The sequence below is a fragment of the Lipotes vexillifer genome, unplaced genomic scaffold (assembly GCF_000442215.2).
Source record: "Lipotes vexillifer unplaced genomic scaffold, Lipotes_vexillifer_v1.1 scaffold240, whole genome shotgun sequence".
Lineage (NCBI taxonomy): Eukaryota > Metazoa > Chordata > Mammalia > Artiodactyla > Lipotidae > Lipotes > Lipotes vexillifer.
Genome location: NW_006797481.1, coordinates 10,171,598 through 10,195,792, shown reverse-complemented (window position 1 = coordinate 10,195,792; position 24,195 = coordinate 10,171,598). Strand labels below are relative to the sequence as shown.

The window sequence follows — 24,195 nt, the reverse complement described above, 5'->3', positions numbered from 1 at the left end:
TAGGTATTCTAGCTCTGTGCCGGATGCCCAGGTCATGTGCCTGACTGGGCTGCACTCCCTCCTGCCCAGAGATGAGGTTTGACCATATGACTGCAAACAGAGCTGCTGCACAAGACCTAGAAGAAGAGAGGATGTAGCAGGTGTATAGAACCCTGCCCCCAACCTGTTCCCCAGACAAGGGGGCATCCCTGCTCTCACTTCTGGAGCTGACAGGGGTTCCAGAAAGGGCCTGTATCTCTGCACCTCCCCAGTGCTCAGCAAGTGCCTTGCATATGGAAGGCAGTCAGCATCTCACTGAACAGAGGGGAGGACCACAGGGAAATATGGGTGGAGATGATAATTTGGTGATGAAATAGATAGTTCTGGAACTTAAGGCTTTTGGAGGCAAGGCTATTCTGTCAGGCACTAGAAGCTGGTTGGAAAGCTCTGGGTTTTCATTGATCTTTTACTGCTACCCAACTGTGTGCCTTTGGGCAAGTCACTTTCTTTGTTAATGAGAGGGGTGGATGACTTGATCGCTAAGGGTCTGTAATTCTCCCAGGGTGCCATTGCTCCAGCTGCTTAGAGAAATGTGACTCAGAAAAGGAAGAGACCTCTGGTTTTTCTGGCTCTTGGCTAAGTTCCCAGAGGGTGTTCAGATCCTGGGTCAGATGGTCTGTGCTCCCCAGGATCTCTGGGGGCAAGAGTTCATACCAGAAAGATCCAGCCAATGTCCCCACACCCACTGCTGCCTCTCTGAGCGGAAGCCTCTTTTGCATCTAATTTTCTTGGTGGATTTTATAAGTTTCCTATTGCTTCTGTAACATGTTAGCCACAAATTTAGTAATTTGCAGTTAAATTTAAAATTTAAATTTCTTACAGTTCTGGGGATCAGAAGTCCAAAATCAGTCTCACGGGGCCAAAGTCAAGGTGTCAGCAAGGCTGGTTCCTTCTGGAGGCTCGAGGGGAAGTTTTGTTTCCTTGTCTTTTCCAGTTTCTAGAGACCCCTTGCATTTCCTTGGCTCACGGCCCCTCCTCCTGTCTTCCAAGCCAGCAGCATAGCATCTTTTCTCCTCTCTGACTCTGCTTCCATCCTTATATCTTCTCTCTCTGACTCTGATCCCCCTGCCTCTATTTTATAAGGACTCTTGTGATTACATTGGGTCAACTCAGATAATCCAGGATAATCTCTCCATCTCAAGATGCTTAATTTAATCACATCTGTACAGTCCCCTTTACCATTTTAGGTAAGATTCACAGGTTCTGGGGATTAGGATGTAGAGATTTTGTTTTGCGGGGGGGTGTTCATTATTCAGCCTACCACAGGGATTATCCATTTGATTTCAAAACCTAGATTTGGACAGGGAGTGAGAGTACTGGAACTCTTGCTTTGAAACGGGCAATTGTAGACAGCTCCCTAGACTGGTGACTCTGTACCTGAGTGAAGTTTAAGCTGTATACAACAGCAAAATCCATTTGTTTTCTGCATATATTTAGATTCTCCTTCCTATAATGCATCCATTATCTTCCTTCTCCATTCTGTTCGTGGCAGTTACCAAGTACCCGCCAAGTGCGAGGCAGTGTGCCCGGAAAATGCGAGAATCTCCGAGACGTGCTCCCTGCCCCGGTGGAGCTTACGTTTAGTGGAGGGAGAGAGGCACATAAGCAGTTATTTTCAATATAAGGCAGTGATGTGACAGTGAAAAACCAAGGAAGACAGGAGGGTGACCTCTGTTCTATCCTTTAGGGTGTCAGACCACATGCCCCAATTTTTGGCTCAGAAGTATGATTGTTATATGCACCTGAATTTTAAGTTATTAATGCTGACAGGCTAAGAATTTTAAGCTTTTAAAAAGTAGGATAAAGTGTCTTTTCTTTTTTATCTAAGGGTCTTTGGTTCAAAAAGTTATCTAGCTCTGATGATTCATGTGAAATCACTTCCATGCAAGGTTGATTCAAGTTAGGGACAATAGGAATTTGCTAGGCAAAGCGGAAGTTGGGAAGAAAGTCTAGCCAGTCTTCTTAATTCATGCTGCATGTGAATGAGTAAACTTCTGTAACCTGGACTGTCCTCAGAAGAGCACTCGTTTCCCGTGGCTGACCTACAAACACCCAGCGAGGTTGGCTCTCCTAGTTGGAAAGACAGCTCTTCCTTGCATGTCCTTTCAGAGGCAAAGGGGAATCTCCAGCAAGAGCTCCCTCCAGCCCAGAGCACAGTTTTAGAAAATACAGTTGACTTCTCTGCGAAAAACAGACCCAACCTTGTCTTACTCTCTCATGGAAACCAAGTTGGCACCTCATTATTGCCTTGTTAGCAAGGACAGCCTGCATTGCAGGACAGCCCTGGTAGGAAGGGCTGGCACTGTGTGGGCAGGGTTTTGAGTTAAGCTTAATTGCTCCTCCAAAGCTCAGCTACTTAATACTACACAAGTAGAAATCTATCGCCAGACTCTAGAGCATCCTCCTTTTCCTTTCATACTCTTGCCTACGTGGACAGTTAGCACTTCCCCAACTCTGCTGCTGCCATGATTTGTGCCCGGGCCACACTGGGGCCACCAAGGCTTGGCTGCAACCAGCACAACTACCCAGAGGAGAAAAGGTCTGTCACCACCTTTAACCAACCCCCCAGTATCTTAAAATGCAGCCAGCCTGTTCTGTCCTTGGAGCACAGCAGGGCTGCTGGCTGGGTGAAGGTCCTGTCTCTTTAATGACTTACAGCAAATGATCTCTCATAGAATGAGAAAGAGTAAGACAAAGTCGTTTTTGTCTGGCTGCGAAGTGTGTTTTGTACTTGAATTTGAATGTGGATGTGCCTAATGTTCTGAGAACTCACTTCAGGCAAAACATTGAAGCAGCCCATGAACAAACCCTCGGGGAGGGCTGAGGACCTGTGTACTTAACCACTTGCACCCCTTCTCTTCTTTGCAGAGCCTGGCTGGGGTTTGACTCCCTGGTCTGTACTCACCAACAATGGGTATTCGTTAAGTAGATCACCTAATCTCTCTGAGCTTTAGGTTCTTGCCCTGCAAAACTGGGGTGAGGTTACCCATAGCCCCTAGGACTAATGGCGAGATCCCATGAGATAACATAGGCAAAGCACTGGCCACACAGTGTCGCAGTAAATGAGAGAATCTCTCCCACTCACCTGCCTCCCCCACCTGCCTCCCCTCATTCTCTCGGACCAATGCAACGCGCCAACCCAAAGTGGGAGAGGAGTGACATGCCACACACCTCCCTTCTTTCCCTCGCCTGTCCCTACCTCTGGCCCTTCTCCTTTGTTTCATTATCACCAGACTTGTACAGTACAGAGCGTGTGACAGTGGACACCTTGTCTAAAGTGTCCCAGCTTTGTAGTTTCTATCCCACACTGCCGTAGACATGCTGAACGTGCAGCCTGGGCTGTCCATGGCAATCCCAATCTCAATTGCACGGTCCCATTCTTCCCATTAAAATGTCCTGGGAATTCCAGTTTATCAACATCCCGAACACATTTCCTGATTGCACCTACTCCTCGGAAGGGGACTTTAAGACCAGGAAATATAGGGTCTTACAAAAGAGCCCTGACAATGGTAACCACGTGTCCCAGATTTTCTGGGAAAGTCTGTTCCCTTTCCAGTCCACGGGTCCTGATTTTTGGCCTAGAAAACACCGTAACCAACCAACAGGGGTCACGTGAAAGGCACGTGTCAGACAGAACACCCCCGAAATAAGATTCTGTGAGAACCCACCACTGCCTATGATCTCAAATTCATCACTTGTAATCTTTTGATTGTTTCCTGTGCTAGTTGGGTTTGAGAGTGAACTGAAGGGCACATGATTCTTGTTGCTTTTGGATGTGAAATGAGGACAAGGATGAAAATGTGTTCGGCACAAATATACACACACAATTCACTCTGTGTGCAATTTTGAAGACTACTTTTTTCATTTAACATTAGAGTATGGATTTTTCTCGTGTCACTAATTTTTTTTTCTTTGTAAACGATGACCTTACCAAATTCAAAATGGAGCCTATGACCGGCAAGGATGAGTGTGGGATGAGGATGGGAGAGCAGATACCCAAGGAGGACTTAGTGTGGTGGAATGTTTTCTGTCTTAAGCTTGGTGATGGGAACACTTTTTTGTTTGTTTTGTTTTGTTTTGCGTTATGCGGGCCTCTCACTGCTGTGGCCCCTCCCGTCGCGGAGCACAGGCTCTGGACGCGCAGGCCCAGCGGCCATGGCCCACGGGCCCAGCTGCTTCGTGGCATGTGGGATCTTCCCAGACCGGGGCACGAACCCGTGTACCCTGCGTCGGCAGGCGGACTCCCAACCACTGCACCACCAGGGAAGCCCGGGAACACTTTTTTGAATGTCTTAAATATTACATAATACAATAGAAATGTACGCACCAGTAGTGAATGGTTACTGAACATTTCATTCTATAAATGTTATAATTTACTCACTTTAAAACTCCCCTCCCTACTATTATCAGTTATTTGTAACTTTCAACGTTGGACTCTTAAATAATGTAGTATCATTGAACATCTTTGGGTATCAAGTTTTGTCTGCATTTTAGCTCATTTTCTTAGGCTAGATTTATAGAATTGAATTATTGGGTCAAAGAGTATGGCTGTAATGAATGCATGTCGCCAGACTACCTTTGGACAAAGTCGCGCGAGTTTAGACTATCATTGATATCGTATCCATTCTGCTTTATCTCACCAGCACTGAGTGCTGTGAGATATATGTATGGCTATATAGTTATATATACGTGTATATATATATATATATATATATATTTGCTCCTTTGCTAGGCAAATATTTGTTTCTAATGGTTTAACTTGTATCTCTTTGATTACCAGTGAGATTGAACATTATACCATATAAGAAGTTTTCTGTTGAAGTTTTAAAATAATTGTTTAATTGATGTGTATGAGCATAGGTTTTTGCAGACTCGATTACATGTGGGGCCTGTGTGGGAGGGTCTTGTTTGTATGGGAGGGGCGACCACGGATGAGCAAACAAACAGCCTGTTGTCCCCCTGGGTGGGAAACAGCTGTGCATCTAGACCTTTGTCTCCCTGCAGTGCCGCCAAGCTCCTGGACAAGACCCCGTTCTCGGTCAGTAACCCAAACCCGCTGCTTCCTTCGCCCGCGAGCCTCCAGTTGGCTCAGCTGCAAGCTCAGCTCACCCTTCACCGGCTAAAGCTGGCACAGACGGCTGTCACCAACAACACCGCGGCCGCCACCGTCCTGAACCAAGTCCTCTCCAAAGTGGCCATGTCCCAGCCTCTCTTCAACCAGTTGAGGCATCCGTCCATGATCAGCTCCCCCCATGGCCACACCGGGGTGCCCCAACACGCAGCAACCATGCCCAGTGCCCGGTTTCCCTCTAATGCAATTGCCTTCTCGCCCCAGGGCCAGACACGAGGCCCAGGGCCCTCTGTGAGCCTCCCCAGCCAGCCTCCCAGTGCCATTGTGATGCACCCTTTCAGCGGGGTCATGCCTCAGACCCCTGCCCAGCCAGCAGTCATCTTGGACATTGGCAAGACTGGGCCCGCCCCTGCTGCAGCGGGATTCTACGAGTATGGCAAAGCCAACCCGGGCCAGGCATATGGCTCTGAAACTGATGGTCAGCCCAGTTTCCTGCCAGCCTCGGCCTCTACCTCGGGCGGCGTGACCTATGAAGGGCACTACAGCCACTCAGGGCAAGATGGCCAAGCCGCCTTTCCCACGGACTTCTACGGACCCAACACCCAAGGGTCACAGGTGGCAGGTGGATTTGCGGCTGAGCCGGCCGGGGGCTTGAAAGGCGAGGTAGGTCCGCTGCTGCAGGGTCCGAACAGCCAGTGGGAGAGCCCCCATGGATTCTCTGGCCAAAGCAAGCCTGATCTTAGAGCAGTCCCCAACCTGTGGCCTCCAGCCCCCAGCCAGCCCTATGAGCTGTATGACCCCGAGGAGCCCACCCCAGACAGGACCCCTCCTTCCTTTGGGGGTCGGCTCAACAACAGCAAACAGGGTTTCAGCGGAGCCTGGCGGCGGGCCACGGAGGAACAGGCGATGCTGTCTGTGCAGCCCTTGCAGGCGCACGAGCTGAATGACTTTCACGGTGTGACCCCCCTCCACCTGCCCCACGTCTGTAGCATCTGCGACAAGAAGGTGTTTGATTTGAAGGTGAGTCATCCAGGACCAGCTGGGAGCCACAGCTGGAGCCTTGTGGGCTCGCCACCACAGCCCAACTCCTGCTGCTCATGGGCCAGGGACTATGACATTTGGGGACTGGGTAACAGAATTTTGCCATCGGTACCCTTGATGAAAAGCCTAGGTATTAGAAACAGAAGGAATTTCAGAAATGTATCAGGGCCAGTCCCTTGCTTTAAGGCAAATAAGAGATTCTTACCCATGGTTATAGGTGAGAGATGAGGGTAAGTGGAGGACCAAGTGACCGTACTTGGGTTACGGAAAAGGGACTCAGGAATTAGCCTCTGCCTCCTTGTCTACATTCCTTGAGAACGTATACTGTACTGAGTACAAAAGGGGGAAAGTGTTAGCAGAATTTTGAGTTGGGCAAGGGAGTAATTCTCAGGTGGGACCCAGACAAATTGTTATAGAGGGGCCTCAGCTTCTGCGTCTGCAAAATGGAGGTAGAGCCTTATTTACACCTTTTCAGTGGTTGTAAAGTGCTTTGGGCCCCTGCAAACAAAAGTCCATGGTAGTATAAATTTTCCCCCAAGATGTATTGATGATGCAGTGAAATATTCCAAAGCAATAATAATTGCAGTTAGCATATATTAAACCCTTTCTCTGTGTCAGCGGTAACTCTCCAAGGTAGATACTATTATTATACTCATTTTACAGATGCAAAAACTGAGGCCCAGAGAGATGAAATGACTTGTCCAGGGCCCCATAGCCAGAAAGTGGTGGAGTGGAGATTCAAACTTGGATCTGACCCTCCCAGAGCCTGTGCCTCTTAACGCTGAGCTGTACGGCCTCTTGTCTCTCATCTTGTCTGCAGAGCACAGTAACCCTTGTTTAGCGGGCAACACACCACAGTGTGTCATTCACCCCTGCTTGGGTTATGTCATGCAAACGCATCCCTGTCACTTGGGTGGACCATACCCTCTCACCTGTCTCAGGAGGGTGCCGGCTAACGTGGGAAGTGATGGAGGATTTTGTCTCTCATAAGTCTTTTCTAAGGCTTTGCAACTCCCTGGGAGTCCACCTGCCAGATTCTCATATGGAAGTACATCGGAGGTGTGGTGGGACCAGGGGCCCCCTGAGAGAGGAAGAGGAAATCGGACTTGTGAATCTGGGCTGCTGTCCAAGATAGGCATGGGATGTGCAGGTGGAAGCTGATGATGATGATGATGATGATGATGGCTGGTTAGGGAGGCAGGAACGGGGGAGGAGCCTGGATGGGAGGGGAGCAGGGGAGGGAGAGGCATCAGCAGGGCTGGTCCAGCATCTGGGCTCTCTGCCCTCCCTGCCCTTAGGAGGAAGCCTGTACTCGTCCACTGCCTTCCCGGGGGCTCAGTTCTCCTTCGGTCATTTTTCTTTCCTTCTGGCCTAGGACTGGGAGCTGCATGTAAAAGGGAAACTACATGCTCAGAAATGCCTGCTCTTCTCTGAAAAGTAAGTGCTGTCCAGGAGGACAGGTTCATGCATGCACTCAGCGAACATTCACTGAGCACTTACTGTGTGCCTTGCTTTGTTCTTGCTGGGGAAAGAGCAGAGGACAAAACAAGCAAATCCCTGTTCTCAAGGAACTTTACACTTAATGACGGGGGTGGGGCAGTGTCAGATGATAAACTAGTGAACTCTATAGCATCTCTGGTGGTAAACGCTAAGCAGAAAACGGCATCAGGGCAGGGGCAGGAAGTGTGTGTGTGTGTGTGTGTGTGTGTGTGTGTGTGTGTGTGTGTGCGCGTGCGCACTCAGAGGGGCTGGTGGTGGGAAGGCCTCACTGAGGACACCCCAGGAGGGCATGGAATGAACCGTGGCCGTCTGGGGGACATGCACTCCCAGCAGAAGGAACAGCGAGTTTGAGGGCCCTGGCGTGGTCCAAGGATGCTCAGGCAGCATCATTGTGAGCAGTGTAGAGTACCTGGGGGGAGGAGCCAGGAAAGTAGTGGGGCCCCATCCTGAGCACTCGGGCTTGTGGAGAGGACTTTCACTTTTGATTTGAATGGGACTGGAGCCCTGGAGGGCTGAGCAGAGAAGGGATGTGCTCTGGCTTCACTGACTGGGACCCTGGCTGCCATGCTGAGAATAGGTGGTGGGAGCAAAGGCAGACTTGGGGAGACCAGTGAGGAAGGGGTTCCAGATACCCACACAGAAGAAAGGAGCCTGGGCCCAGGGATGTAGAACAGAGGATGGGGTTAAGTGTTTTGAAATGAGCTCATCCAAAAGGCCTCCCTTCTTTATTTACAGTAACTAACAGGTAGAAGCAAACCAAATGTCCAGGCCAGATAAACACATGTGGTCTGTGTTTACAGTGGAATATTATTCAGCCTTGAAAAGGAAGGAATTTCTGACACAGGCACCAACGCGGGTGAACCTTGAGGATGTTACTCTAAGTGAGATAAGCCAGTCACAAAAGGACAAATGCTGTGTGATTCCACTTACAGGAAGTACTGAGAGTAGTCAGATTCATAGAGACAGAAAGTAGAAGGGTGGCTGCCAGGGGCTGGGAGAAGGGGCTGGGGAGGGAGTACAGAGTTTCAGTTTTACAAGATGGAAAAGAGTTCTTCGGGAGATGGAGGGTAGTGATGGTTGCCAAACAGTGTGAATGTACTTAATGCCACCGAACCGTACACTTAAAAATGGTTAAGGTGGTAAGTTTTATGTTATGTGTATTTTACCACAATTTTAAGAAGTGATTTTAAAAAGGCATTTCTTTTCTGGCTCCCCATTTTTTTATTGTGATAAAACTCACATAAGACTCACCATTTTAACCATTTTAAGGTGTACAATTCAATGGTATTTAGCACATTCACAAGGTTTTTGCAAATACTACCAGTCTCTAGTTCCAGAACATTTTCATCACCCCCAGAGGAAACTTATACCCATTAGGCAGTCACTCCCCATTCCCCCTCCCTACCCCCAGCCCCTGGCAACCACTAATCTGCTTTCTATCTTCATGGATTTGCTTCTTCTGAACATTTAATATGAATAGAATCATACAACATGGGACCTTTTGTGACTGGCTTTTTCACTTAGCATAATATTTTCAAGGTTCACCCACATTGTAGCATATGTAGCCTTTTTATGGCAGAATAATATTATATACATATATATATATATATATATATATATATATAACATTTTGTTTATCCATTCATCTTTTTATCTATATTTGGAGTGTTCTACCTTTTGGTTATTATGAATAGGGCTGCTGTGAACATCTCTGTTTGAACATTTGTTTTCTGCTGTTTGGGGTCTAAGCCTTGGAGTGGAATTTCTGGGTCACATGGTAATTCTTTGTTTAACTTATTGAGTAACTGGTTCCCCTTTTTCACCCCTCTCCAGCGCCGCTGTCCGGTGTGTACTCGGTTCCGCAGAGGGAACACTGTGTGCCTCGCCCAACAGCACAGCCATTTATAACTCTGCTGGGAACGAAGGTGAGAAAGGGCCCACAGATCAGCAGCTTGAAGCAGAAATCAGTTTTCCAAAGGCTTCTTACTCCCCACCTTTATTTATTTATTTTTTTAACATCTTTATTGGAGTGTGATTGCTTTACAATGGTGTGTTAGTTTCTGCTGTATAACAAAGTGAAACAGCTCTACCGACAGGCACCAACGCGGGTGAACCTTGAGGATGTTACTCTAAGTGAGATAAGCCAGTCACAAAAGGACAAATGCTGTGTGATTCCACTTACAGGAAGTACTGAGAGTAGTCAGATTCATAGAGACAGAAAGTAGAAGGGTGGCTGCCAGGGGCTGGGAGAAGGGGCTGGGGAGGGAGTACAGAGTTTCAGTTTTACAAGATGGAAAAGAGTTCTTCGGGAGATGGAGGGTAGTGATGGTTGCCAAACAGTGTGAATGTACTTAATGCCACCGAACCGTACACTTAAAAATGGTTAAGGTGGTAAGTTTTATGTTATGTGTATTTTACCACAATTTTAAGAAGTGATTTTAAAAAGGCATTTCTTTTCTGGCTCCCCATTTTTTTATTGTGATAAAACTCACATAAGACTCACCATTTTAACCATTTTAAGGTGTACAATTCAATGGTATTTAGCACATTCACAAGGTTTTTGCAAATACTACCAGTCTCTAGTTCCAGAACATTTTCATCACCCCCAGAGGAAACTTATACCCATTAGGCAGTCACTCCCCATTCCCCCTCCCTACCCCCAGCCCCTGGCAACCACTAATCTGCTTTCTATCTTCATGGATTTGCTTCTTCTGAACATTTAATATGAATAGAATCATACAACATGGGACCTTTTGTGACTGGCTTTTTCACTTAGCATAATATTTTCAAGGTTCACCCACATTGTAGCATATGTAGCCTTTTTATGGCAGAATAATATTATATACATATATATATATATATATATATATATATATAACATTTTGTTTATCCATTCATCTTTTTATCTATATTTGGAGTGTTCTACCTTTTGGTTATTATGAATAGGGCTGCTGTGAACATCTCTGTTTGAACATTTGTTTTCTGCTGTTTGGGGTCTAAGCCTTGGAGTGGAATTTCTGGGTCACATGGTAATTCTTTGTTTAACTTATTGAGTAACTGGTTCCCCTTTTTCACCCCTCTCCAGCGCCGCTGTCCGGTGTGTACTCGGTTCCGCAGAGGGAACACTGTGTGCCTCGCCCAACAGCACAGCCATTTATAACTCTGCTGGGAACGAAGGTGAGAAAGGGCCCACAGATCAGCAGCTTGAAGCAGAAATCAGTTTTCCAAAGGCTTCTTACTCCCCACCTTTATTTATTTATTTTTTTAACATCTTTATTGGAGTGTGATTGCTTTACAATGGTGTGTTAGTTTCTGCTGTATAACAAAGTGAAACAGCTCTACCGTATACATATATCCCCATATCTCCTGCCTCTTGCGTCTCCCTCCCACCCTCCCTATCCCACCCCTCTAGGTGGACACACAGCACCGAGCTGATCTCCCTGTGCTATGCGGCTGCTTCCCACTAGCTATCTGTTTGACATTTACTCCCCATCTTTAATAACCAAATGTCCCCAATGTGCCCTTGTGGACACATCTATAAAGCAAACAGATCCCAAGATGCTAAAATGCATTGGGCCTGCTCTCTGGCCTCCTCAGTGTTTTCTACATGTTTTAGACGTAAAGCTTTGCTGGTTATCAACATGCCCAGAAGTATAATCATGCCAATCACTAGTCACTGTGTTAAAATGGAATTTTCACTTTTCTCTTCCCACTTCTGTCCTAATAAGGACTTTATTTTGGGGGGCTTAAACCAGTTATTTTATTATGTTTGCCTTACGACTTTTAAACATTTATGAAAAAGAATGATTTATTTCAAGAAAGAAAAGCTAAATTTAATATGTTTTTAAAAGGACATTTGGTAAAATGTCATTTTTAGTTTTAAACAGGAGGAACATTACTCTTGCACATATCCATAAATAATGACTTTTGAAGGACAAGGAAATGACTAGGTTTTCACCCAGTTTTGTGTAATTTACCGTTTAGATTACTCCTCAAATCTTGGAACATCATATGCGGCCATTCCTGCGAGGTCATTTACTCAGTCAAATCCCGCATTCCCTTCAGCTTCCCCAGGGACAAATGTGAGTACAGAAGCATTTTCTCCGCTGTCATTTGTCATCATCAACACATTTGTATTACCTGCTCTGCCTGGGTGTAGAGAAGGGGCTGGGGTGAAGCTGGCACAGATGGGGCTTAGTGAAGAGCAGGAAAGCAGAGGTCAAGAGTTGTTTAATTCAGGGTTTTCCCTGGTGGTCCACAGGCTGGGGCTCCACGCTCCCAGTGCAGGGGGCCTGGGTTCGGTCCCTGGTCAGGGAACTGGATCCTGTGTGCCACAGCTGGGAGTTTGCATGCTGCAACTGGAGATCCCACATGCCACAACTGGGACCTGGCACAGCCAAATAAATAAATAAATGGATGAATATTTTTTTTAAAAAAGAGTTGTTTAATTCAGTCCAGCTGGTGTTGAAACACATAGATTAAAAAGCTGACATAATTTCTTAAAATTGAAAGCACTCAAAGATTTTCTAGCATTCAGCACTGGTTTAGAAAAAAATAAGTATGAGGGTTTTGTGTGTGTGTGTGTGCTGTGTGTTTTCTAAGACTTGGACATTTTATTGAAGTGGACCATTTCCTGTGAGTGGGTAAGTCTGAAACTTGAACAGAAAGAGAAAATGTGTTTGAAAAGTACAGACCATGCACTAATGGTATTTTTGACCCCTTGGGGAAATGGTGACATCTGCATAATATCAATACTTCGTTTTTAGTTGTGTTTGTGTTCCTTCCTCTCTACAACGGGCACTTTCGTCCCCCAAAGCTCTAAAGATTCATTCCTCCTTTTTCCAGCAATTTTGAGAACTCGCCCTCCCCCCTCAGTTTTCCCCCTGCGTGTAGCCTGGTCCCCCAGGGGCTGCCCAGCTTCTCTTCCTCCCTGGCAAATGGGGGAAAGGGGGTGGGAGCCGCAGAGCCACCTGTAAAGCAAACTGTGTTTGGCTGAACCCTGCTCGAGGGCATGTGTCCGTGTGGTTTTGCCTGTGCCTGTATTTTTGCAATTCGTGGTGTGAGCAGCTTCTCCCGCTCAGCAGAGCGGGCCTCCACGTGCTGTCCCTTCCACGCGTCTGTCGGGGCATTTGAGCAAAACTTAGTAACAGCAAGCAGAGAAGTGTAGGTTTTAGACCCTGGGGGCTGAGTGAGTGGGGAGGCGAAGAGGTTCATGATGAGAAGTGAGGCCTGTCTGGGCCGAGATTTCCATTTGTTTGTATCTGTTTATTTGTGTTTCGGGGAGACGTGCTTCAAGAGGGAGCCCCTGTCTGCAAGCCCGTGTGTGAAGGAATGTTGTGGTTTCCCTCTGCAGTCTTCAGGCTGAGAGCCACGGCCGGTCAGTGACAGCTTGGGGTCAGTCCCAGGAGAGTAGAATGGCTGGGTTCAGTGAACCTGGCCTTTGTCTTGGAGTCAGACGCCCGATGACTTGACCTCGTGTCCGATGGGGGCGCTGGCTGCTCCAGCACCACCTACCCCAGGGCCTGTTTCCCACACTGTGGACTGCGGAGCCAGTTCTGAGACCCCAGCACTGAGCGGAAAGGGGCTGTGACCCAGACAGGGGAGGCAGGGCTGGGTGCCAGATGGGCCAGGGGTCTGGGCACAGGAAAGAGAGCCCGTGTCAACTGAGTCCCTTTATGAAGGGGCAGGGGGCTGAGGGGGCGAGGAGAGGCAAGGGCAGGGTGACTCTGTGTCTGTCTGTGCCTCAACTGTGTCCTTTGGCACTGACCAGTGAACCAGAGGCCCTTTGCTGTGGATATGGAGGCAAGAGGCCCTAAGTTCAAGTCCCAGTTCTGGATCCTGAAGCCGAGAGGCCTTGGGCAAATGGCTTTACTTCTCTGAGGCTCCATTTCCTTAAATGGGGAAAATACTCCCCTAATAATGATTTTTGAAGTTAGGTTTTCACTTGGCTTGTGATCCTTCTGATTATGCCTCTAATCTTAGAACATCTTATGTGGCCATTTGAGCACAGTCTCCTGATTCTTTGGTCTGAGGGTAGACCAGCATTGTCCTGCCCTTGTGAGGGTCAAATGAGACCATGTAGGTGACAATGCTTTGTGAACCGTGCAGTGTGTGAGAAGTAATAATGGCTATTATTGAGTAGCGAGTCTGTTTAGCCTGCTATGGGGAAACCTTTGCTAAGGCCAGCTCTGTCTGCTGGTCATGTGATTTGGGGCCGGTCTCAGTGTCAGCGTTCCTCCTATGCGAATCTGTCTGGAATCCCTGTAGTCATATCTGCCCTCCCCACCCTGAGAGATGCTGAGGGGCTCCCACGGAAGGGCTTTACTTAGGTGAGGGGCAGGCACGAGCAATCTGCTGACTTGTGACCATTCATGAGTACAGTTTTCCTCCAGACGCCTAGAGATGGGCATTCATCTGGCTTGAGCCTGAGAAGCAACACAAGGAACATTTTGCTTTCAGCACTGGCAGCAGCAGGAAGGTGATGGAGAGCCCAGACATTGTCGGATATGATCATAATAGCACATTTACATAGTGCCCAACACATTCTTAGCATTTTTTTGTATGTATTAGCTCATTTAATCCTCCAGACAACTCTGTGAGGGGAGGAAACTGAGGCACAGAGAGACTAAGTAACCTGCCTAAGGTCACACAGCTGGTAAATGGCAGCACTGGGATTTGAACCCAGAGGACCCGGCTCTATCTAGAAGCCTCATTTTTAACTGCTAAGTGCTGCTACCCGTCTCGGAGGGCCTCTGAGGTCTCTCCCTCGTGATGATTCTCTCATTAGTAAGTTCCCTCCTCCCCCACTCCCACTCCACAAGCTGCTTAGCAGGCTCTGAGGCTGCCTGAGGCGATGAGGACTTCTAAGGCTTTGGCCAGCAGCCGTGGAGCAAAAGGTGAAAAGGCCGTCAGACCCAGCAGCCGAATTCTCCTGTACTGTGACCGCATCTCCCAAGATGTACCCGACATTTGGAGGCATTTCTATACACCCATTGGAGGTGAAGAGCTCTCATCTGACTGGTTTTATCGTTACAAGTTCTGCGAAGCCTTGCTGGTCACGTGAGCTTCCCAAGGATAATCTAGGGGGCGAGGATGCAGTTTGCCCCAGCCACTCCCTGCATCATCAGTGCCTGGATGTTCACATCCTTCTATCAGCTTCTGGTCCTCTTGTTGCCATTTCTGGCAAATGCTGTCGGATGTGGGTATGTCTCTTTAGAAAAACCTGAAATCCAAAAATATTGACCTCTGGAGAAAAGCCAAGAAATGAAGAGCTGATGAATCTGCTACGATGCTCTGCGAGGCTCCTTTAAGTAGCAGGAGAGTTCCTCAGAGAAATTATTGGGTTTTTTTCTGCCTACAAGTACTGACCTCCCAAGATAAGTAGATACATCAAGGGGTAGTTACTATGTTACCAGGGGATGCTTTTCTGGGCTCTGTGAGTGGCTGGAGAGCTCCTTTTGCATTCTATCGGTTTTTTCTGCTTACACATTTATGCTTTTTGTGAATATTCAAACAGAAAAGAAATATTTGAGGACAGTGAAATTCCTCCCACTTCCCCGCTTCCAGCTACCATAGGGAACCCATAAAGGCTTTGATGCCTTTTCCTCTAGATGTGTGTTCCAGTCCAGTGCCAGGGCTTTTTCTGCCTGATTCCGCTTACATGAGTCTTTTCAGAAACACATTTTGTTAAGTAAAAGCTGGAACAGCCAGGACTCAGCCATTGTCATATCACTATTGTTTGTGGAGCAAAGAGCAGTTCTTCCTTCTAAAGCCCTCTGTTTTTAAGCAGGGGAACACAGTGACAGGGGGCTCCGTGTCATGACTGAGGCTTCAGAGGGTATCTGAACTGCCACGAAATCTGTAATGACCACATGACGCATCTACCACCTCCCCCAAGCCCAGGCTTGGCTGAATTTACGTTTGTCTCAGCTCGGTGGGAATGCAAGCCCTTTGTTTCCATGTTTATTTCTGACAGAGATGGGGCACTGAAGTGACAGTTGTGTGCTGCGTTTGCCGAGGGTGGGTGCTTTGTGTCTGTCCCCTCCAGCCCCAGGGTCCTCCAGCCCCAGGGTCCTGGGAGAGGAGCATTCACTTTCACTTAAGCTTCTGCCATTTGACAGAGCAGACGCACTTTATCCTTTTCTGCCCGAGTTGTCATAAACAGAGTGATCAGCTTTCTAGAAGGGGCCATAGGGGCCTTCTCAGGCTGTAAATAGTTTTCTTGCGCCTGCCTGAGATGCACTTTGCCTGCTGGCTGTCCCCGTAAAACCGCCTTGTAGTTTTCACAGCCACCTTGGAGTTTATTTAGTGCTGGTGCCTCAGATGGGACTTCCCTGGCCTGGGACGATACACATTGTTTTTATGGTTTCTTTCTCACCAGGACCCTGCACACCAGAAAACGTATATAAATAAGGAAACTGAGGCACAGGAAAATAGAAATGTTTGTGAAAGACCAGAGGTTTAAGTCATAGGTTGTCCCTCAGATTGCTGGCTGTTTCTTGAACATCTATCTGTCCAGCTTGGCCTTCTGGGTCCATGGCTCAGAGCACTCTGGTCTCCTGACCGCCAAAGAGCATGGAGAGTTCTTAACTGATGTGGCACCCTCCCTCACCATTCCAGCTCTGTCCTCGCTCTTGTCCCCTGGGCAGGGTTCACCTTGTACATTTTCGAAGAGAGCAAAGAGTGGGGAAGCAGGAGACCTGGGTAGGTTTTGTTTTCTGGGTTTTTTTCCTTTTCTTTTTACAAATATGAATTATTTTTTCTTGTTGCAAAAACAGTAAAATGATGTAAAAAATTTTAAACAGTAACAGAGATATAAAAAATAGAAAATCTGACCCTGCAGAGAAAGCCAAAGGTAAATGTCTTTGCCTGTAGCTATCTATCTCTAGCTAGTGTACGTGTGCATGTTTATTTACTAAAAGTGTATATTTTGGAGAAAGTCAGATTACCCCATATCATCTGTTGTGCAACTTGGGTTTTTTTCACTTAACATAAACTCTCAAGACATATTTTAATTGATTTATAGACATCTTTTCACATCTGAACATGAAACACTATCAGATGTAACACCATCTATTGTATACGTTTACTGGAATTTATCAAGTCTGCGATTGATTGGTTTTTCAGTGAGAGTTGTTATTACACATCTGCCCCTGCTTCATTGCCACAGATTAAGTTCCTTACCTTCTCCCAGGCATCAGTGTCTGCATACACATTGATGAGTGTGGACCAGATGACCTCCTGGTTTTAAGGTTCCATGACTCTAAAGTTTACAGTAATTTTGAAGTTACTCATCACATGAGCCACCCGAGACCCGTAGGCAATCTGGCACCAATCAAAGTAGATTTTCTCTAAGTCAAAGCTAATATGCTTTATAAAATATTTGAAAGTATCGATAAAGACATCTTTCTATCCTCCAAGTTACACCAAGATCCATATAGCTTTGGAACTCATGCCCATTCACTCTCTGCATAGTATGTTCGAAATCAACACCATGAGAAATAAACATTTGCCCTGTGTCTGTCCTAAGGTTTGTTTAGCACAAACCCAGCAGAGGCCCACAGACTGTGTGCCAGAGGAAATTAGGTCACATCTAAAGGAGATCAGGCTGGAGCAGAGAAAATTGTTTATTGAAGATCGAATCTACATTTCGTAGCTCTAAGAAGCACTTTGAGAGACTTCTCTCACCCCGCAGCCCTCTTGCCCTGAGCCACATTTTTTATTGCAACTCTGTGAGTTATTTGAACTGGGGCTGTTCTTTGAACTCATCTGCGAAGCCTGTTCCCACCTGCATCGGAGGGCATTGAAAGGTCTCAGAATCTTCCTACACAAGTCTGCTCTTTTCACATTTCCACCCATCTATAAAAGATTTGTGGGTGACTTGAGAGGTCTTGGACTCAGCTGCATGAACCATTAGAAGCAGCATCTGGTTTTAAATGAGTGACCCCAGCCTGTGAAAATGTACAGCCCAGGCTGTACGTAGGGGCATGTAGGGGCATTCCGGTCATGCTGGTCTACGAGCTGACTGAAGTGTCCTCCGGGCTGGTGAAGGATGATTGTCCCCTTAGGTTGGTAATGAGGGCTTCAGTTACAGCCCAGAGGCCTTAGCTCTCTTAGAGATTTGACCTTGGACTGGGAAGTTCCAAATGCACTGTCGGATGTGTGCCTCCTGGGAGCTCAGCAGGCAGACAATCAGGTGGGATGTTAGCGGAGCCCATCAACACCAGGTCTCACAATTCTCTCTAAACCCAGCTGCTCTTCTGCCCCAGAGCACATCTTTTAAAATTTATTTTAGTAACTTTTAATTTTAATATAATTTAGACTTACAGAAAAGTTGCAAGAAAGGTATAAGGAACACTCCCCCCCCCCACATATACCTTTTGCCTAGATTTACTACTTTTTTTACATTTTGGCCCATTTACTTCATCATTCTCTCTCTGTGTCTTTTCTGTCTGTCTCTTTATCATCTGTCTATCCATCCATCTCTATCTTTATCTGTTCATCCATCCATCCATCTGTCTAATGATCTATATGCATATTTCTCCTGAACCATTGGAGACATGGTACCTCTTCACTCCTAACTACATCAGCATGAATTTCCTAAGAATACAGACTTTCTCTTACATAATCACAGTACAGTTACTTTTATTCCCAGTCCAGGAGCATCATAGCACATCCTTTAACCGTTGGAGGAAAGAAGGAGACAAATATTTATTTATAGAAGCCTGCTGATGCCAGGCCTTGCACAAAGGCACTTTACACACGTTGTGGCATTTTTGTCTTCTAAACAGTCCTGTGGAATCAATGTTTATTTTCCCTGGTTTATAGACAAACAAACTCAGGCTTGGAGAAATTCAGTAACTTGCCCACGGTAGTCACTGGGGAGCAGGGACACAGACCCAGGTCTGTCTGATATTCCCACTGGCCTGGCACTGGTGCCTGAAGACCGTGAGGTGGCACACACCTGATGTGTGTCTGTCCTCAGAGAGGCAGTGTTCCCACGTGTCTTTAGTTTATCTCAGTATATGATCTCAACTCCTCTCGTTCATTCAGGGAGCAGTCTTTCTCAGGGCAGAGCACATTGGCAAGGTGTTCACTGCTTAGAGCTTATCTTCAGCCCTGTAAAGATGAAACCAGCACCAACACATACGGGCCTGTCTGAGCAATGGCTGTGCTTGTGCACATATGCATGCATGCTGAAACGGCTGAGCACACAGAGTGGGAGGACAAACATTACATTCATTGGGACAGGGAGTGGGAAAAACACAGACTTCCTGTTTTTGCCCAACACAGTTGGGGAAACTTATCATTAACCTGGATCTTAGGGTTTAGCTTGGCAAGGCTTCTGAGAGGAGTGGAATTTTAGAACTTTGAGCCACATAAGCATGGATATTTTACATCTGGAGAGGACTTAAGACGTATAGACTAACTTCCTCATTCCAGACACTGGGGAACTAAGGCCCAGAAAGGAAAACGAGTTTGTCCTTGTCATGTACCTAATCGGTCGCTGAGCTGGGACTGAAACCCAGTCCTCTGTCTTCCAAGATCAGGTTCTTTCACTACATCAGGAAGTCTTGTGCTTTTTACAGCCCAAACTGTTTTCAGTTATTACTCCTACCTCGAGCAGCACCTGTCCTGCATTTCATGTTTGGCAAAAGTACTGTATCTGCCAAAGTACTTACATTAGTGAGTAATTAACTAGCTCCCTGTTTTTATGAATAGAAAAACACAGACACACCAAACAGACTTTCTCATCAGGGTAAGGATCTAACCAAGATTAGCATCTCAGTAAAGAAACTCAAAGTATGATCTCAACTCAGGTTCTTTTGTTTGTTTGTTTTTAAATTTTTAAAAGTCTTTATTGAATTTGTTACAATATTGCTTCTGTTTTATGCTTTGGTGTTTTGGCCGCCGGGCACGTGGGATCTTAGCTCCCTGACCAGGGATCAAACCCACACCCCCTACATTGGAAGGTGAAGTCTGAACCACTGGACCGCCAGGGAAGTCCCTCAACTCCGGTTTTTTAAATGTCAAAAATAACAACCCTTCCTTGATATATTACCTTCAAAGACCCTTCAGGACTTGGACTTCTTAGAGAACCCAGGTTGGGAATTAGCATAAGGCATCATGCTGTCTGCTCCAAGGCACTCAGGATTGTCTGCGACCCCAGTGGACAGATTTTACTCTAGAAGAGGACCACCTAGACCGTATTCTGCTTTCCTCTCACCCCTTCTCCCCCATCGTCCAGAGTCCCCATAGGACGTAAGGCAAATAATAGCCATGTTTATATGAACTGTTCAAGGATAGAATGATTATACATATAACCCCACACCCTTTATGAATCAAATATGATTTTGAACCTAGTTGAGTTTAACAGAAAGATACTTTAGGTCAGTGACAGAAAGGAAAGTAGACTGAACTACCCTAAATCAGAAATTTGCAAAAGAATACCACACATAAAAAATGTTTCTAACTGGTTAAGATTTCTCACATACCCTGACACCAGACACAGCACAGATTTTTTTTTTTTTTTGCGGTATGCGGGCTTCTCACTGTTGTGGCCTCTCCCGTTGCGGAGCACAGGCTCCGGACACGCAGGCTCAGCGGCCATGGCTCACGGACCCAGCCGCTCCGCAGCATGTGGGATCTTCCCGGACTGGGGCACGAACCCGTGTCCCCTGCATCAGCAGGCGAACTCTCAACCACTGCGCCGCCAGGGAAGCCCAGCACAGATTTTTGATGGGCAAGATTTTCATTTCATGGGTCCCTTAGAAAATGATACACTGAAGGGAACTGGTTAAAGTAAAGAAGCTGCTTGTGGCCGCTGAAGGTACTTTGCCCCAAGGGGCCAGTATCTTGGCGTACGTGTAACCCATCTGCAGTTCACCAGTGGAGAAACTCCAGATTAATATGATTAATTGGAAGATTACTAAAAGTCTCATGAGTATTTTAAGTGACGACAAGGGTGTCAATAAAATCCAATTTCTACTGCTGATTAAAATCTTGGGAGGAAAAAGAGCCAATGAAATGTACTTTTTTTTCTATGTAAATAGATACTTTTTTTTTTAGTTTTTCCAAACAAACAACTTTCTATTGAAGGATGGTTGATTTACATGTTGTATTAGTTTCAGGTGTACAGCAAAGTGATTCAGTTATACATACATATGTCTATTCTTTTTCAGATTCTTTTCCATTATAGGTTATTACAAGATATTGAATATAGTTCCCTCTGCCATATAGTAGGTCCTTGTTGTTTATTTGTTTTATATATAGTTGTGTGTATCTGCTAATCCCAAACTCCTAATTTATCCCTACCCCCTTTCCCCTTTGGTCACCGTAAATTTGTTTTCTATGTCTGTGAGTCTATTTCTGTTTTGTAAATAAGTTCATTTGTATCATTTTTTTTTAGATTGCACATATAAGTGATATCATATGATATTTGTCTTTCTCTGACTTACTTCACTTAGTGTCACAATCCTCTAGGTCCATCCATGTTGCTGCAATGTACTTTTTAAATTTAAATGAAAATCTTAATTTAGACTCACTCATTTTAGCACCTTTCTAACTTGTCCGCAGTGTGACTTCATATCGTTCTTTGGTGACCAGCGACGGTGAGGGTGTTTATTCCTCGGGAGGCATTATGCTCTGCTCTCAGCAGTACTTGCTACACTTACGCTTGGATAAAAGCCTCTTGAGTTGCTCTTTCAGTCTGGAGGACACAATGAGAGAGGCGCTGGCCCTCGTGCCCAGTCACTAGGCAACGGGACAGGCAAGGAGCAGGGTCAGTCCAGAACTGCCCTGCGTGTCTGCTCTGTTGCCCGAGCATGCATGAGCCCGGGCCGGCCACAGCAGAGTCACATGGGCAGAAACGTGCCAGGCTAAGAGGAGCCAGCAGAGCACCCAGCCTCAGCCTTCCTGTTGATAAACTCAGAGGACTGGCCACTTTGCCCAGCCCGAGAGCTCAGTGGGGTCTGCATTTTTGTGTGACCCCTCACCCTAATGAGAGGCAAAGATCCTGCCTCTTAGCCCTCCTCCTGTCTTCCCTGGAGAAGGGCTCGGTCCTCCTTAGCCAGGTTCATACTCAAAGTCTCCCAGCTTATGGAGAGCACCGTTTGCACTTTAGGGAGGTATGGGCGTGCTCTGGGAGCTGCCTGGGCCACACACTGAAGGCTGTTTCCCTTTGGGAAAGTGCTTGACCTCTGGACACTGCAGAGAGGGAGGTCTGAAAGGGGCACTTGGGTTTCTCCAATTCAGGGCTGAACCGTCCAAGGAAATTCTTATGACTCTTATTGTCCTCAGCCCAGATGAGACAAATGAGGGCTTTTCATGGTAGAATTACCCAATTATTAGCCCTTGTTAGGGATGAGACCTCAGACTTTCCCATTATATTACTATAGCAGAGTAGGACCCACATCAAATGTAATTAGATGTTGAAGTTCACTTTATCTTAGAAAGAAGATGGTGATTATGCAAATGTGGGCTTAGAAAATTGCATCCTTCTCTTCCACATTGGGTTGGCTTATGGCTAATAATTCTTGAACCTCCTGGAGACTCCAGTCTGATTAAGGTTTCCACAGACCAATCAGACACACTTCCTCCCTCCAGGAGCTTTGATTAGGCCCGGGTCTTCGTTTCTAAACTGTGTTCCTTAGAGATGCCTTTGGGACTGCTGGATGGGGGGTGGTGGCAGGGTGTTGGATCACAAGGTTTGTCTAGAGCAGCACCTCTTTATTTGTTGAATATGTTGGGCTGGTGGGCAAGCTTTTGTTTGAAGAAAGGATTTCAAGGCTAACAAAAGTTTTGGAAACCATTGCCCTAAACCAAAGGTTGTTGCTGTGAATGTCTATGTATTAAGTTCACAGATCCTTTCTATGTCCTTTTTTCTTTATTGGGTTTTTAAAAATTTATAAGTCAAACAATATGAGACATATAAGAAATAGGTTAAACATCTCCCCCTTACTCCCTTCCAGTTCTGCCCTTTGAAGATAACCAATACTGATAGGTTGATACGTATTGCCTCATACCTTTCTGTGTCTGTGCTGATATCCCTTAAAATGTTGCCATTGTGAAAAATTTCAAACATACAGAACAGTAGAGACAAGTGTAATTAACCCCTGTGTACTCATCCCCCAATTCCAATAATTATCAAAATTTTACATTTGCTTCATCTTTTTCTTATATTTTTTTGGATTTTGCTTTGTTTTACAAGAATAGCATTATATTACACCTGTACTTGGCAACCTGCTTTTTACTTTACCTTAAAAATGTTTTCCTGATCAGCTCATTCACCACCTTCTTTCAATGGCTACATCATTTTCCATTGTAGGTGTGAACCATCAATTACTCAATCATTATCCTATTCTTGGACATTCAGGCTGTTTCCAAAAATTTTTGCAATAAATTATAAATTTATTATAATAAATTAACTGCAATAAATGTCCTTGTACATAAGTATTTACATATTGGTGTATTTATTTCTGTAGGCTAGATTTCCAAAAGTGGGATGGCAGGATCCTGTGCTATATATATTTTAAGTTTTATTCAATATGCTAAAGTATCTTCTCAGAAGATTGTAGATATACAACCTCCCACCAGCAACATATGTTATGCCCATTTCCTTATCTCTTCGACAGCCCTGGATGTAATTTCTCGTTAAAATTGTTATGAATCTTTTTTGTAAAGAGATGGCATAAAATCAGTGTTTTATATATCTCTGCAAATGGATTATTTTTCTGCATTCATTTTGTAAATTATAGTTTTTTGATCATTATTTGGGGGAAGATAGCCAATAGGAGCATCTAGAATAGATAGAGGGCAAGAAGGAAATGTCTTTTGAAGACCAAACCACTGCTCTTTGTTCCCGTTTGCGCAGCGGAAAACAGGTGCTGGCCGCGTGGTACACATCTGCAATCTGCCGGAGGGAAGCTGCACCGAGAATGACGTCATTAACCTGGGGCTGCCCTTTGGAAAGGTCACTAATTACATCCTCATGAAGTCTACTAATCAGGTAGGTCTGGGCACTTTCACACTGGTATGTACCAGATAGACCACACATTGGTGGAGGGGAACTACATAATTTTTTTAAAAAGCAGCTGTTCATAACATAAAGGGGTAATACACAGCTGGCCTCCTGCTGGTACAGCACAGAGGTTTTCATTGATGGTGGTGTTTTGTTTCCTCTTGTTTCACCTGACCCTTCTTGTGATGGATCCAGGCCTTTGTGAGTTACCTAGAAGTGAGAATGTACTTTGGAATGAGGTGCTCATTATCACAGAAAAGCTAGCAGGTCCCTAAAACAGAAATCCATGCACTTGAGTCTTTTCACTGTGTTACCCACCCCCTGAGCTAATGCCACTGTCTTTCTTACCTTCTAAGTTTCTCATCTCTGCGGGTATGGATTTTTGAGCCAGCCAACAACTGACGGGGAACAGGTTATTTTCACTGATCCTTGGTGTTAGCAACTGAGGCTCTTGGTTCTCAGAGCAGAAGAGTAGGTGGGAATTAATGGATGCCTGATGAATCTACGGAACTAAGAACCCTTAACC

General features: G+C 45.9%; 1 protein-coding gene across 1 annotated transcript in view; it reads left to right on the top strand.

Annotated features, from left to right (window-relative positions):
* The window catches only part of RBM20 (RNA binding motif protein 20), a 207,383-nt gene that overhangs the window by 139,575 nt on the left and 43,613 nt on the right, over positions 1-24,195 (top strand). The window contains exons 2-6 of the mRNA XM_007469636.1: positions 5,044-6,130; positions 7,527-7,588; positions 9,485-9,576; positions 11,636-11,733; positions 23,523-23,657. Of these exons, the coding sequence (XP_007469698.1) occupies positions 5,044-6,130; positions 7,527-7,588; positions 9,485-9,576; positions 11,636-11,733; positions 23,523-23,657 (1,474 nt within the window). The remainder of the gene's footprint in view (positions 1-5,043; positions 6,131-7,526; positions 7,589-9,484; positions 9,577-11,635; positions 11,734-23,522; positions 23,658-24,195) is intronic.